We start from the raw sequence: 16,506 nt of genomic DNA, 5'->3' as shown, positions 1-16,506 counted from the left end.
GAGAGAGAGAGAGAGAGAGAGAGAGAGAGGGAGAAATGAAAAGTGAGAAAAGCAAGTCTACTTTTAGGCGTGTTCTTGGCTTCTTTACTCTGTCTGTCCTTCTGTCTGTCTGTCTGTCTGTACATTTGTCACGTATAAGTATCTTTGGATATCACATTGTTTATGGAGTTTGTTGGTTATGAACCAAATGATATTTTAACCCGCGACCCTGGCTCAACACGTAGCGCATCCGCTCGTCGTCGGGAAAGTGATAGGTTCGTATCTCGGGGCAAAACCGCGTCATAACTAGAGACGTTAAAAATGGTTCCTACTGCTGCTATGTCAGATGCGCGACATAAATAGTTAGAGGAGGGGGAATGCTTTGGCTCAAAAAAAGGCGCAACTCGTTACCATGCACAGTTGGGACTTCTCAGACAAAGGTCGTGCATCCCAGAGAGTTGGTCGTCTGTTGGATGTTACTTAACCTAATATCCTTGGGTGGTTAGTTAGAGAAGGGTGCGTAACAGTCATCCTTAGTTCACCTGGATTGCTGGACCAGGACCTGCATTTTAGTCTTTCTTGAAGGTGAATTATTAAAAAATCATACAGGCCAATAATACAATATCATTTTGAAGAGTTGTTTAAAGTGGAATAGGGTACTAAAAACGACGATATAAATGTCTATTATCTATTACTTTTTTAAGATGTACAAAATAGTAAATAGTAAATCTGATAACATATTTTAATATTTGAACCTAATAAATTCGAATGTATATTTTTATATTCGACATTTTGTTATGATTATACAATGTATTGGTTATATATGGCAATTTTGTACAATGTTGTTCTACTTTTTAAATTAATTTCATTTCCTTTTAGAAGCTTTGTTTTGTAATATATACCATAATATCAAAAATGTTTTCACAAAGGCAAAATAATCATGTCAATTTGAAATAGAATAAGGACGGACGGACGGACTGTCCTTAAATGTAGAAATGCTTCGCTTTTACAAATACATAAAGATAAACATGTAAACTTTATTTTCGCATAACAATCAATAATCTATCTTCTATTTATATGAGTAAATGTTATTAGTTGACAACAAGGACAAAACTTGTTATCAGAGACGCAGCGCAGCTAGGTTTGCATGTCTTGTAGAATATCTCTGTAAACAATGACAGCATCAGCAGTGTAGACGAGACTGTTGATCATACTAATACAGCCGCAACAGAGCTTCAAGTCATACTGGTCCACAAAGTACCGGCCGTACACAGATACCTAAATTAGTGTAAAGAATTTGTATGTATTACACTGATTAGCCGCCACCGACAACCGCGTGTAAGCCTCAGTGAAATAGTCATAGTATAAGTTCAAATTAGCTGGATATCTAAACCTGTTACTAAATCCATCTGTTTGGAATTTTTTGTATGAACATAAGCGGGTTTAAATTTGATGCTTATGCCCGGCTGAGGCGCAGCTGCCGAGCCTTGATTTTTTCATATATAAAATGTTAAACAATATCTATACTATCCTATTATAAAAAGTAATAAGCGTTTTTTGTCTGTCCAGAAGGATCTCGCTAACCGCTGAACCGATCGAATTCTCCTTTACAGGGTAGCTTCTCATAGGTCCTAGGAAGGTTTATATTTATTTTCTTGGAGGGATGGAACACCCCCCCACCCCCAAAAAAACAAAATTTTATTTAATATCTAAAATATGAAAAATTAGGTTGGTCAAACCTCCTGGGGCAAAGCCGCTAGTAGTATAAAAAGTAGTAAGGTTTTTAGTTTACCCGTTAAGTTTTCGATAAAACTGAACCGATCGAGCTCTCCATTTTAGGTAAAGTTCATATGTGGTTTAATGCTTTATTTTATTACAGACTTAGGGTCATGAGATGATTTTAAGCTATTTTTCTTTCTTTGCCATTATAAAAATAAGTCTGACACGTATGCCTTTATATATATTACTTAATCATTATTGTATATTAAAATTGTACATAACTATTATATAAAATGTATGCAAAGTAAAAAATGTTAATATTACTCATACATACAAAGAAAATACTAAATATATTTATAATAGGACACGTTCGCCGCCAACCTAAAACCGCTAAATCCGCAGTTAAAGACGTGAAATTACGTGTTGGTGCTTTTGTAAGATGTAAAATGATTAATAGAATTTGGATATGCAATCGGGTTTTTTGTACACCTCTTATTTTTGAAGTAATTTGAGTTTTTTAAAATTAAATTGGTTTTATAGTACTAAAACTCACCAAAAACGATGAAAATTGCCATTATGACAAATAGTAAGATCTTTAATTTGAAACCTTACTTTTTGAACTCTGTTGAGTAATTATTGAAACAATCTATTTTGTTGAACCCCGGTTAATCAAAACTTTGAACATTGGGAGCTCGTCACGAATGGGTTAAAAAAATCATTCTTCTAAAATTTCAGCCAAGAATGGATGTAGAATATGTGGATATTGTGACAGGAGAATGTTGTCGTCCATTTAGGATACTAATATAGTCTTCAGATATTGGCCAATACATCCCTCCATGATCTGGGGAGGGGATGTAGTAAAGTCATAAAAGAGGGTATCTTTGTATTAGCCAGCTATAAGAAACATTTTATCAGGGTATGCGAGAATCTCTCACAATATCCACGTATTCTATATCCATTTAACCAATCTACATTTATTTGGACAAACTGCAATCAAAACTGTCAAAAGTTTTTAAATTGTTTAAATTACCAGCCACAGCTGATACTCTCTTAGTTTCTACAATCTGCAGCGGCGGCCGGGCTGCTCAAAATATTGGCAGCTGCCAGGCCCTTACTTTCTTAGTTATTGATGCATAATTGATCTCTAATTAGTAATAAGTAATAATGTGGGGTGTTCATTCATGTCCGCATAGGATATTAGACAAAATAGCAAATTTATTTTATTTTCAGCATAGCGAAAGTGATTGGGCAGTTTTTGTTGTTTTGATAATATACAGAAATCTTATTATATCCTGTAATGTTAAGTAGTAAGGTTTTTTGGTCTAAAAGTAGTGGAGATCTCGGCAAATGCTGGTCAGAATTGGGTGTGTTTTTAAAGAAAGCTTTATAATTGTCTTAAGACTGTTTTCTTGACTTCCTTCAATAGATACTAGAAGAGACGAATATAGTGATTTAAGAATCTCAGCTTAAATCCCCGTGTGCATATGAATCCTAACTTCAAAGAATCAGGGCTAAATATGTAGTCAGGGATGAATGGGACATTGGGCTGTTTATTACACTAGTCACCAAAGTTTTATAGTAAAATATTCGTATTAGTTGACTTAACAACATTGGGGACTTTAATCAAATTTTAATTTGTTGATGTATTAAGTTGATTATCCAGAGTTTCAATCTACAGAAGGGGCAATTTTGTGTTTCTTCATTGGATATATACTAACTTTATTGGCAATTGTCTTATCTCCTTTTACTTTTGCGGAAGTAAATGGACACTTTGATAATGACCTGTATTAGAAAGATTAATGAGGCCAGAAAGAGAAATACTCCAGATACACAGGCTGATACTGAAACAAAAATAATAAGGATGGCAACTTTCATCAGAAACTTAAGATGAGAAAAAAATTTAAGTGGTGAACACGACATTTTGAATACTTTTTTAAAGGCGAAGCTTTTCTATAATAAGGGTCGGTCCGTCCGTACGTCCGTAACAGATAGCTTTTTTCGTTAATTTAGACATGTTAGAATTGTCCTATCGATTTCAAATTTTGCATGGTGATTCTTTTAGTAGTTAGGTACGATTTAGAAAGCGTAGCAACTCTATAATCATTACCAAAATGTCCGTACGTCCATTTTAAACATATTGATTTTTTACTTTTTTAAATAGCTTTTTTCGTTAATTTAGGCATGTTAGAATTGTCCTTTCGATTAAAATTTTGCATGGTGATTCCTGTAATAGTTAAGTACGATTTAGAAAGCGTAGCAACTCTATAATCATTATCAAAATGTCCGTACGTCCATTTTAAATATGTTGATTTTTTACTTTTTTAAATAGCTTTTTTCGTTAATTTAGGCATGTTAGAATTGTCCTTTCGATTCAAAATTTTGCATGGTGATTCCTGTAATAGTTAAGTACGATTTAGAAAGCGTAGCAACTCTATAATCATTATCAAAATGTCCGTACGTCCATTTTAAATATGTTGATTTTTTTACTTTTTTAAATAGCTTTTTTCGTTAATTTAGGCATGTTAGAATTGTCCTATCGATTTCAAATTTTGCATGGTGATTCCTGTAATAGTTAGGTACGAGTTAGAAAGCGTAGCAACTCTATAATCATTACCAGAATATCCGTACGTCCATTTTAAACATGTTATTTTTTTACATTTTTAACAACAAATTTGTATGTGACCTAATTATCCGATTGGTCTGATTTTTGGTATACTGATTCCTAGGACAACAAAGTACAATATTATAAGCGAAGCAACTCTATAATCAAGTCCTAAAAATGTAAGTATGTCCATAATCATTATCCTGTTTAAAGCAGTTTTTCAACAAATTTACTTACAATTTTGCTTTGACTCTTATACATTCGCATTCTGATTATTCAGTTCTGACATTATACAAGTGTTAATGTCCGTTTGTCCTTCCATTTCAGAGCTTCGCTTTTATGGATGTTGTCATCCTTGTTTAGTAGTGAGTCAGATGTCTGACTTTCTGTCTGTCTGTCGGTGAGAAATTTGATTTTTCGACTGCAATTAAAAATTTATTTGGGTATAGTCACTTTTGTGGCAACGCCCCTTAAGGGACGTTTCTTCGTATTTTCACAGTAGCTTTTCTCCTATTTCTAGCCCCTACGGGGGGCTCTAAACCTGCGGGGCAATTGCCTAACCCTGTGAAGCAATCACCTAACCCAATAAAACCTAAACTAACTTAAAATAACCTATCAAAAGCCATTTTCAAAATACGACGAATTAAGGGACGTTGCCACGAAAGTGACTATTCCCATTTATTTTTCAATATAGATAAATTACTTGGTTAATCATACAAAAACAAATATGAAAAGTATCGTGATTTTTTTCTCCAATAGATTTATGCTTGATTTTTTTTCCACTGATCATATCAGTTTGTCTGCATCCGTTTTTTGTGCTTTACGTCTTACTCTTAAGGGTGCTGTCATCTCTGTTTTAAACTTATAATGTTTATAAGGTGTTGTTTTTTAAAAATCGATGCCCGTTTTTAAAAGCAAAGCTTTTCTATAATTAGGGTCGCTCCCTATGTCTGTAACGGATAGCTCTTTTCGTTTATTTAGGCATGTTAGGATTGTCCTATCGATTTCAAACTTTGCATGATGATTCCTGTAGTAGTTAGGTACGATTTAGAAAGCGTAGCAACTCTATAATCGTTACCAGAATGTCCGTACGTCCATTTTAAACATGTTTATTTTACTACTTTTTTAACAACAAATTTCTATGTGATGTAATTATCCGATTGATCTTATTTTTGGTACACTAATTTCTGGGACAACAAAGTACAATATTATAAGCGAAGCAACTATTTAATAAAGTCCTAAAAATGTAAGTATATCCATAAACATTATCCAGCATGTGAGCAGTTTTTCAACAAATTTAGATACAATTTTGCTTCGACTCTTATACATTTATATTCTGATTATTCAGTTTTAACACTATAATTATTGTGTCCTACCGTTGCAGTGCTTTGCTTTTATGGATGTTGTCATCCTTGATTTTAGATTATATATTTAACGGCAATTAATCACTAAACAGTAAAAAATTACCTATATGAGAGTGTAGTCTGCTTAGTGTTGAACTGGCAAAAAATCTTGCAGCCAATGATGTCAACATCTAAAATTAGAAATTAAAACAATATATACATATAGGCCTTTTTTACTACATAAAAATGATAAGTATTTAACCGTTTTTGGTCAAAGAAAAATATATTAGAGTATGTGACAAAAAAATAAACTTAGGGACCAATTCTATAAAGTCTCTGTAGTAGCAAAAGAGGTTTCCAAGGTTCACATATTCCTTTATATGACAAAGAAAATCCACACTCCAAGACTAGCCTACATTTTTTTTAGAATTTGACCTATTATCATAAAAATACTTACAATAATTTATGTTTCTTTGCCTTAATTAAAGATACTTATTAAATTTAAATTAAACAAGGATGACAACATCCATGAAAGCGAAGCACTGAAACGGTAGGACTAACAGACATTAACACTTGTATAGTGTCAGAACTGAATAATCAGAATATAAGTGTATAAGAGTCGAAGCAAAATTGTAAGTAAATTTATTGAAAAACTGCTTGATACAGGATAATGTTTATGGACATAATTATATTTTTAGGACTTGATAAAAGAGTTGCTTCGCTAATAAGATTGTAGTTTGTTGTCCCAGGAATCAATATACCAAAAACTCAGATTAATCGGATAATTAGATCACTTAAAAATTGTTGTTAAAGAAGTAAAAAAATCAACATGTTTAAAATGGACGTATGGTCATTCTGGTAATGATTATAGAGATGCTACGCTTTCAAAATCGTACCTATATACTAAAGGAATCACCTTACCATGCAAAGTTTTAATTCGATAGGACAATTCTAACATGCCTAAATTAACGAAAAAAGCTATCCGTTCTGGAAGGACGGACCGACCCTAATTATAGAAAAGCTTCGTTTTAAAAAACAGTTAAAAAATGTGTATAGTATACTTACACTAATCAAAGTATTAAAAACACAGACACAAGAAATGACCAACATGAAGCACTCCGGACCAAACAAAGAATATCTAAAACAAAAACTCACTATAAAATTTTGCACAAAATGTTTACAAAAATTTATCACGAAACCTCAAAATTTTTAAAGAATATTTTTTGCGATAAATAACTATTAATATGCTCTAAATTGTAAAATATTTAATCATTGCATTGACTGATTTGTGCATATATTAAAATGATAAATTCTAAGATTAATATTAATTTTGTCCTGTGCCAACATATCTGTTTTAAATTTTCTTTATTTTAGATTATTCGTGAAAAATTGTCAATAATACGATACGATTCATGATTTTAAGGTATGGCTTATAACTTTTGATGTTTTGACAGAAACTTAATAATTTAATAAGCTTTTCTAATACTAAAAATTCTAAAAGTAAAACATATAGATCATTAGACTTACCGACACGGTAGCTTATAGTGAAGCTGCGCTTCTTAACCCACCTAAAAGATCCTCTGTAGTATGTGAAAAGATATCCAATAGTAATGCTCACAAATAAACCAAGAACAAGTTCTATACATCTGAGTACAGCTGTTAAACCTTAATATTAATAGTAATGCTCACAAATAAACCAAGTACAAGCTCTATACATCTGAGTACAGCTGTTAAACCTTAATATTAATAGTAATGCTCACAAATAAACCAAGAACAAGTTCTATACATCTGAGTACAGCTGTTAAACCTTAATATTAATAGTAATGCTCACAAATAAACCAAGTACAAGCCCTATACATCTGAGTACAGCTGTTAAACCTTAATATTAATAGTAATGCTCACAAATAAACCAAGAACAAGTTCTATACATCTGAGTACAGCTGTTAAACCTTAATATTAATAGTAATGCTCACAAATAAACCAAGTACAAGCTCTATACATCTGAGTACAGCTGTTAAACCTTAATATTAATAGTAATGCTCACAAATAAACCAAGTACAAGCTCTATACATCTGAGTACAGCTGTTAAACCTTAATATTAATAGTAATGCTCACAAAAAACCAAGAACAAGTTCTATACATCTGAGTACAGCTGTTAAACCTTAATATTAATAGTAATGCTCACAAATAAACCAAGAACAAGTTCTATACATCTGAGTACAGCTGTTAAACCTTAATATTAATAGTAATGCTCACAAATAAACCAAGTACAAGCTCTATACATCTGAGTACAGCTGTTAAACCTTAATATTAATAGTAATGCTCACAAATAAACCAAGAACAAGTTCTATACATCTGAGTACAGCTGTTAAACCTTAATATTAATAGTAATGCTCACAAATAAACCAAGTACAAGCTCTATACATCTGAGTACAGCTGTTAAACCTTAATATTAATAGTAATGCTCACAAATAAACCAAGTACAAGCTCTATACATCTGAGAACAGCTGTTAAACCTTAATATTAATAGTAATGCTCACAAATAAACCAAGAACAAGTTCTATACATCTGAGTACAGCTGTTAAACCTTAATATTAATAGTAATGCTCACAAATAAACCAAGTACAAGCTCTATACATCTGAGTACAGCTGTTAAACCTTAATATTAATAGTAATGCTCACAAATAAACCAAGTACAAGCTCTATACATCTGAGTACAGCTGTTAAACCTTAATATTAATAGTAATGCTCACAAATAAACCAAGAACAAGTTCTATGCATCTGAGTACAGCTGTTAAACCTTAATATTAATAGTAATGCTCACAAATAAACCAAGTACAAGTTCTATACATCTGAGTACAGCTGTTAAACCTTAATATTAATAGTAATGCTCACAAATAAACCAAGAACAAGTTCTATACATCTGAGTATAGCTGTTAAACCTTAATATTAATAGTAATGCTTACAAATAAACCAAGAACAAGCTCTATACATCTAAATACAGCTGTTAAACCTTAATATTAATAGTAATGCTCACAAATAAACCAAGAACAAGTTCTATACATCTGAGTATAGCTGTAAAACCTTAATATTAATAGTAATACTTATGCTGTCTGTTTATGTATTATTTAGAGGTAGTAGAATTTCCTAACTTATAACGATAAATAGTATGGAAATCCAAACAATTGGCATCACCCGTACGAGGAATTGACAGATTACCCCCCCCCCCCCCTCCCAAAAAAAATCAATTTTTCCACTTACCCAGTTTCCTTGAAGAATTTGATTGTGCAATGTGACCGCTATCCATCTGTCGAATACAATCCATTTTCATTCTTTATAATACAATTATACAACAAATAATCTTATTTGTAAAATATATAGATACAAAGATGACGACATTCATAAAGTGAGACTTTTATGTTAACAAAAAGAGAAGAGAGAATTTACAACCTTTCATTCCCAATAAACTTTACCAATTGTAGAAATATTCAATATAAAAGTTGTTGTAAAACAAGGATAACAACATCCATAAAAGCGAAGCTTTGAAATAAGGATATACTGACATTTTTAAGACTTGATTATAGAGATGCTTCGCTCATAATATTGTACCTTTTTGTAATAGGAATCCGAAAATCAGATCAATCGGATGATTATATCACAAAAATAATTGTTGACAAAAAAGGGTTAAAAATCAACATGTTTAAAATGGACGTTCTAAATCGTACCTAACTACTACAGGAATCATCATGCAAAGTTTGAAATTGATAGGACAATTCTAACATGCCTAAATTAATGGAAAAAAGCTATTCCTTACGAACGGACGGACCGACCCTAATTATAGGAAAGCTTCGCTTTTAAAAATAGTTAAAAATAAGCATACTTTAAATGTACGAACTTTCTGGTAACAATTATAGATTTGTTACAATTTCTAAATCGTACTCAAATGTTACAGAAATCATTATGGAAAGCTGGAACCTTCCTAAACTAACTATAAGAGATATCCGTTAACATAAGGACGGACGGACCTTAATTGTAGAAAAGCTTTTCTTATAAAACTTTAAAAATCGATCTGACAAATGTGTTGGCGCAATGATTACTAATACGAGTTTATAATTATAAATTTAATAAATACAAAGAAAAAAACCTAAAAATAAAGTTATAATCTATTAATTCCAACACTTACTAACTTTGTTTGCTATATATTTAGGTGAGTGTGGAAATTGTTTGAGTTTTAACATGGATTTTTTGTAATGTCTAATATTTCTTATTAAGATTCCCATCTATCTATCTATCTATCTCTCTATCTATCTATCTATCTATCTATCTATCTATCTATCTATCTATCTATCTATCTATCTATCTATCTATCTATCTATCTATCTATCTATATATCTATCTATTTATCTATCTATCTATCTATCTATCTATCTATCTATCTATCTATCTATCTATCTATCTATCTATCTATCTATCTATCTATCTATCTATCTATCTATCTATCTATCTATCTATCTATCTATCTATCTATCTATCTATATATCTATCTATCTATCTATATATCTATCTATCTATCTATCTATCTATCTATCTATCTATCTATCTATCTATCTATCTATCTATCTATCTATCTATCTATCTATCTATCTATCTATCTATCTATCTATCTATCTATCTATCTATCTATCTATCTATCTATCTATCTATCTATCTATCTATCTATCTATCTATCTATCTATCTATATATCTATCTATCTATCTATTTATCTATCTATCTATCTATCTATCTATCTATTTAAAATAACGACTGAATCATTTCTAATTAAAATATAAGTACAACCATAAAATGAATACAGAAAATTTTCTATAAAATCAAGGATCGAAAATTTTCAAAAGTCTTGTTACTCTGACTAATTATGTATATAGAAATTTGTAAACAATGAGTATTAGGGTATTATGTGCTAAATTTTAGGCCACTTGACTTTGTGGGGTGTGGAGTCACTTCCGCACTTAACAAATAATCTAAACCTGAATTACAGAAAAAAAAACTGTCATTTGTATTGCTATTCTCTTGTTGATATAAAGAAGCAATTTAACTGAAAACCATCCAAAGATTTTAATTTAAGAATAAAATAGTTTAAAACCATCCTGGAAGGTATATGAATTTTTCCTATAATAAAAAAATAAATCGGCACAACAGTTGACAAAGCTCTATTTCAAGCCTAAATTGTTTGAAAGCTAAGACATCATTAAACTTCTGCATTAATTACTTATTTTTTCAGGGAAGCGTTGCCATTTTTTTATTTCTTGCTTATTTTTTAACGGATGCTCATGAATAATATACATCTGTTCTATATATCACTTTGTCCATCAGCCTATTGGTACTGCCATTAATCGGAAATATGTTTTCCATATGAAATTTACATGACCCTTAAGCATCAACTCTAAAGCTCATTATGTTTACATTGGTTTTTAAGCCTCTAGCATCTAGTGGCTCTGTATCAAAATAGCTTAAAACCTTCCCGGACCTTATGTGAAGCCTTCATAAAATAGAGAACCCAATCGGGTAAGTTGCTATTGAGATTTTAATTTTTCAGCTTCGGAAAAAATTCTTTACTACTTTATATAATAGAATAATGTTTATATTCCTATGTCTTTCATTCCTAATTTTCTCTTCTATCTACTTATTAGAATATTGTCATCTTTTTTTTTTACATGTAAACCAGTTGCTTCGCCCTTGCCTCTAGGGGATGGGAAAATGGTTAAATCACTCCAATTACATTTATAAATCTTCCCTAAAAAGTACTACCAAATCGGACCAACTTTTTCCGAGATTTTTATCTTCACACAAAAAAAACGTATTACTTTATATAGTTGTCTATGTATGTAAAAATAAAGGGAAAATCGAAAAAAGAGAACTTGTTTTTTGTCTGAAAATTTGAGGTATACATATGTAAGGATGAAAACATCAATAAGTAGCAAAGCACAAAAACTATGGATGGACATCCGAAAAAAAATGAACTAAATGGCACTGTCATAAAAAAACCAACAAATTAAAATAAAATCTCGAAACCTTTGAAAAATTTACAATGGTCTTTTAAAGCATTAAGCTGATGAGGAAAACATAAAAAACTAGGAATTGATCAAGAACCCTAATCATTAAGCAAATCTTTATAAAACTTGATAAAAATCTATAATTTGAACTTATTTAACCATGAACATTTCAGCCGTCTATCTTGAGTCTATTGGAGTCGAGAAAATCATGAAAATTTGAAAAACTTGGAATCGATCTAGCACCCTAACCATAAAGCAAATCTTAATAAAACTTAATGTAAATATGCTGTATATAAACATACCTTATTCCTAAAATATCAGTTGTCTATCTTGAATAGGAGCCGAAAATATCACGTTTCCCCCATAGAGTTACGGAAGGACGGACATACAAAGTTAGTTATAGAGTAGCTATGATACATAAAAATACACTTGGCAGCAAAAGAAAGAATAATTTAACTGGAAAGACAGGTAGATGGGGACAAAAATAGATAAGCCCCATTTCTAAAAGAACAAGGGTAACATCATCTATAAAAGCGAAGCTCTGAAACGGCAGGACAAACGAACATTAACACATGTAGAGTGTCTGAACTAAATAATCATAATAAAAATGTATAAAAGTCGAACGAAACAAAATTGTAAGTAAATCTGCTGAAAAAATGCTTAAATACATGATAATGTTGAAGGACATATTTACATTTTTAGGACTTGTTATAGAAATGCTTCGCTTATATCATTGTACTTTGTTGTCCTATGAATCAGTATTCCAAAAATTAGACCAATCGGATAATTTTATCATAAACAAATTTGATGTTAAAAAAGTTAAAAAGCAAAATGTTTAAAATGGAAGTTTAAAATCGATAGGCGATTTTAACATGCCTAAATTAACAAAAAGGGCTATCCGTTACGTATGGATCGTCCCGAGTTATAGAAAAACGTCGCTTTTAAAACTTTCTACCCTTTTGGTGGTTCAAATATTTTTTCACGACTATCATACGATTTTGCAAAAATTTAATTGAGCCAAACATAAAACTAAAATATTTAAATCTAAAATACCATTTAAAAATACCTTTATAGCCCTGAATTTGCTTCTATACCATCGGAATAAAACCAGTTTAAAAATGTGATAAGAAAAATAATGGATTTTTTATGATTTTATATTTAATAATTATTTTTTTCTTATTAACTATAAAAGAATGATATCATAAAATCATGATAAATTTGATAAATTTTTAAAAATAAATTTAGCTATTTTTTTATATAATTTCACTGTTTTATGCGGCAAGAAATTTGACCTATATTGGGTCGAGAAAAATTATCTTGCGTGTGTACCACTACTTGCGTGAGCTTCAGCATCATGCGTGTGTGTGTGTGCGTGTGTGTGGGCGTGTGTGAGTATGTGTGTGTGTGTATGACTTCTAGTTTATGGGTAGTAAAGTTAAACCCGGAAAAGCGGAAAAAAATACTGTTGTTGTATTTTTTAGTTCCTATAAAGTCATGCATCTTCAATGTTAAAAACCATTATAAAATGGATATACTATACAGTACAAAGTGACTTTTATTGACTAGAAAAAGTAATTCATATATTTTCATTCTATATGTTGCTTAACAAGGATGACAATATCTGAAAAAGTGAAGCTTTTTAAAGCAATTTAATATAACATTTATTAGTAAGAAATCTATTGATTTTATTTAATATACAAGGATGACATTATGCACTTAATATTAATCATTTTAGTTGTTTTAAAGAATCAAATTGTAAAATTTAAAAGACCTTGCCATGTTAAACTTTTATAATAGTGAAGAGGGCGTCTCCCCCCCCCCCCAAAATTTTTCAAATTTCGGTAGATCTTTTAGTGTTAAATAAGTTATATAAAGTAAAACAAGAATGAAAATATTTTTAGCAGTGGGATGTGAATCATTAGATTGTGTGAAAAATGGGGAGGAATTTTTCCTAATATCTTATTTTATGGGGGTGTTTACACTTCCCAACACCCCTCTTCCGCACTTCATTAATTTTAAATTTGTTCTTATTAGCAAGGACGTCCAAGCTTTTTAATATTTTTTAAGGGTAGAGTTGTTTAAAATGAAAATTTTCAAAGGTTTGTGGAGGTATTTTCAAAATTTTTTGAAGTCATTGCTTATTAGTTATGTTTTTTTTAATCATTTTTTGATATATAATGTTTTACTTTTCAGACCATACCAAAACTGAATTTATTTTAAATATTACTAATCTATAAAAGAATAATTATGGCTATGGCATGCCCCAAACTCACCCGTTCAAAACAACAGGAAATTTATAGAAGTTTGATCATTTTATTCTATTATATAAAACTAGCGGCTACGCCCCTATAGGCCTCTAGTGGCACTATGAGTTTTTTTTTCTTCATTTTAAATATCTAATTTGAGAAATGATTGTTTCTGTTGCGTTCAAGTTTCTACGCAAAAAAATTCGTTAAGGAGAACCCGATCGGGTCATGGGTTAGCGAGATCCTTCAATGCAAACATACAAACACACTAACAGTCAAACAGACATCATGTTACTTTTATAATAAGAATAGTTTGATTTTTTGTTTGTCCTTTAAGATCTCGCCAACTACAGAACCGTTTGAGCAAAGCTTAACATAAGTTCCTGGATGATCTTTATAATATGCTATAGCCACGGCTAAAGAAAACCCGCATGTAAAACATTTATTCTATTTCAATGTTTTATGTATTTTTCTGTTCTGGCATTTTCGAACAATTTAAAGGCCTTCCTGTTCAAGCTTAAGGAAGTTTGACTGCAAAACGCAGGTATCCAAAGGGATAAGAAAATGGCTGATAAATGATGATACACAAAGTTGCCCCTTCTTTATTAGTGGTTAAACTGCATGATCACTTAATGAATCAACCAATCAAAATTCACTAAAGTCCGCAAAGTTATGTAATATTCAGTCCAATGTCCCCTCTCTCTCTCTCTCTCTCTCTCTCTCTTTCTCTCTCTCTCTCTCTCTCTCTCTCTCTCTCTCTCTCTCTCTCTCTCTCTCTCTCTCTCTCTCTCTCTCTCTCTCTCTCTTTCTCTCTCTCTCTCTCTCTCTTTTTCTCTCTCTCTCTTTCTCTCTCTGGTAAAACGCATATGAAAAGATCCCTATGAAACTTCTATAAATTTATTTCTAGATTGCTAAGTATGCCATCATTGTGTTTCTATTACCATATATCTACTTTAATGTTCAGATTTTAATTCATTCAGGTGAAGATAATAGTCATTTATTTTTAGACAGCATTCCACGGATATTAAAAGGAAAAATTATTTGATTAAAACCAGTTTAATAAGCCTTGAGTGTCCGAAGGCCCGGGGTAACAAAACTGATATTAATTTTATGATTTTATTTATTATTGGTGGAAAATTGTTTGTAATCAGAATGTGTACATGATTTTTCAGCATGGCGGAGAACTTGTTATAATCTAGCGGATTTGAATGTTGCAAAGATACTTTATACAAGTCAAACATGCATGTTTTCAGAAATTCGAACAAATCTATTTGTTATTTCCTTTTTGATATTTTCAACTTAATAAAAGCTACGAAAAGCTGTATAATTTCATAAGCGAAGCAACTCTATATTCAAGTCCTAATAATGTAAGTATTAGTATGTCCTTAAACATTATTCTGTATTTAAAGAGTTTTACAAGAAATTTACTTACCATTTTGTTTTGAAATTTTTATTCTGTTTTTTTTTGTTATGACACTCTCCAAGCGTTAATGTTCGTTTATCCTACCGTTTCAGGGCTTCACTTTTTATGGATGTTGTCATCCTTGTTTGTTTTAGAATGGGGATTAGGAGGCCAGAGGGAGGCAGAACTTTCATTATTCTACAGGTAAGTTTTACGATTCTTATTGCTAAGATCGCCCTAACAAAAAGTATTCCTTAAACCAATTTATGAAAAAAGAAATTAAATTTGCGTATATAGCTGAGATGGAATTTTAAATTTTCAAAGACTTTTAATATTTAACATTTAACAGCTTGGCCATGTGAGCATTGTATAGAATGGTATTATAGACAGCTTTCCACGGATAGTCAAATTTAAAGTTATACGATTAATTCCAGCTTTGTTAGCCCCGAGAGGCCGACGGCCAGTACCACCATCATTTTATCATTTGTGAAAATTGTCTATAATACGAAACGGTTTATGATTTTTCAGTGTGACTAAGAAACGGTTTTAATCCAGCGGATATTAATCGGTTTCCAGGCCATACTGAAAATATGTATGCATGTAATTCAGGGAACTATTAAATGCCAAAATAAAAGAAAGACTGGAAAAAATTGACGAAGTTTGTGCAGAACATGGACAAGAGATTAGGAAAGTAGCACTTTTGTTCTTGATATCTTTGTAAAAACAAGGATGACAACATCCATAAAAGCGGAGCTCTGAAACGGTAGGACAAACGAACATTAATATTTGTAGGCTGTCAGATCTGAATTAGCAGTATAAATGAAAGTCTAAAAAATTGTAAGTAATTTGTTGCAAAACTGCATAAATAAAGGATACTGTTTAAGGACATACCTAAATCTTTAGAACTTCGCTTACTATATTTTTTTTCTTTTATCTTTCTAATTTCTCTTTCTTTTTCATTCTCAATGTTGACCGTGCATTGGATAAGTACTCCTTTATTATTAAACTTAATATTTTTATTAACTTACACTAAATTACTGAGATACGGAAAGTGTCATGTTTGATGTCATAAAACAACGCTTAAAAAGGAAGGATGAGAGGAGAATGGAAAAGAAACCCCCTAAAAAGAGATAGATTTAGACTATTTTATGACGTCACACATGC

At 31.1% G+C, this 16,506-nt stretch overlaps 1 protein-coding gene and 1 long non-coding RNA gene across 3 annotated transcripts; one reads left to right on the top strand and one right to left on the bottom strand.

Annotated features, from left to right (window-relative positions):
- Positions 1–1,002: 1,002 nt before the first annotated feature.
- LOC145335518 (uncharacterized) lies at positions 1,003–8,972 on the bottom strand. Of its 2 annotated transcripts, none has more exons than XM_080181302.1 (6): positions 8,905–8,972; positions 7,212–7,308; positions 6,709–6,781; positions 5,768–5,834; positions 3,481–3,539; positions 1,003–1,257 (listed from the first exon to the last, which is right to left on the bottom strand). In XM_080181302.1, exons 1-6 carry the CDS (start codon positions 8,966–8,968, stop codon positions 1,117–1,119), a joined length of 501 nt encoding a protein of 166 aa, XP_080037428.1. In that variant the 5' UTR covers positions 8,969–8,972; the 3' UTR covers positions 1,003–1,116. The 2 variants fall into 2 exon arrangements, with proteins under 2 accessions (XP_080037428.1, XP_080037429.1); XM_080181303.1 differs by having other exon boundaries at positions 7,212–7,299; positions 8,905–8,971.
- A 5,873-nt stretch (positions 8,973–14,845) lies between these two features.
- Positions 14,846–16,030, top strand: LOC145304067 (uncharacterized). The gene is made up of 3 exons (XR_013873968.1): positions 14,846–14,920; positions 15,498–15,546; positions 15,952–16,030. It is a non-coding gene; the product is annotated as an uncharacterized LOC145304067 (long non-coding RNA).
- The last annotated feature ends 476 nt before the right edge of the window (positions 16,031–16,506 follow it).

This window comes from Acartia tonsa, chromosome 13, assembly GCF_053477335.1.
Source record: "Acartia tonsa isolate MP-2025a chromosome 13, ASM5347733v1, whole genome shotgun sequence".
Taxonomy (NCBI): Eukaryota; Metazoa; Arthropoda; class Copepoda; order Calanoida; family Acartiidae; genus Acartia; species Acartia tonsa.
This window is presented reverse-complemented; position numbering and strand designations above follow the sequence as displayed.

Excerpts from the sequence above, each read along its gene's own strand:
- LOC145335518 (XM_080181302.1), bottom strand. The coding sequence starts at position 8,968 with ATGGATTGTATTCGACAGATGGATAGCGGTCACATTGCACAATCAAAT. Across the intron at positions 7,309-8,904 it reads AAATTCTTCAAGGAAACTGG|GTTTAACAGCTGTACTCAGA; the intron begins GTAAGTGGAAAA and ends ATTAATATTAAG. Across the intron at positions 5,835-6,708 it reads TTTTTAATACTTTGATTAGT|ATGTTGACATCATTGGCTGC; the intron begins GTAAGTATACTA and ends TTCTAATTTTAG.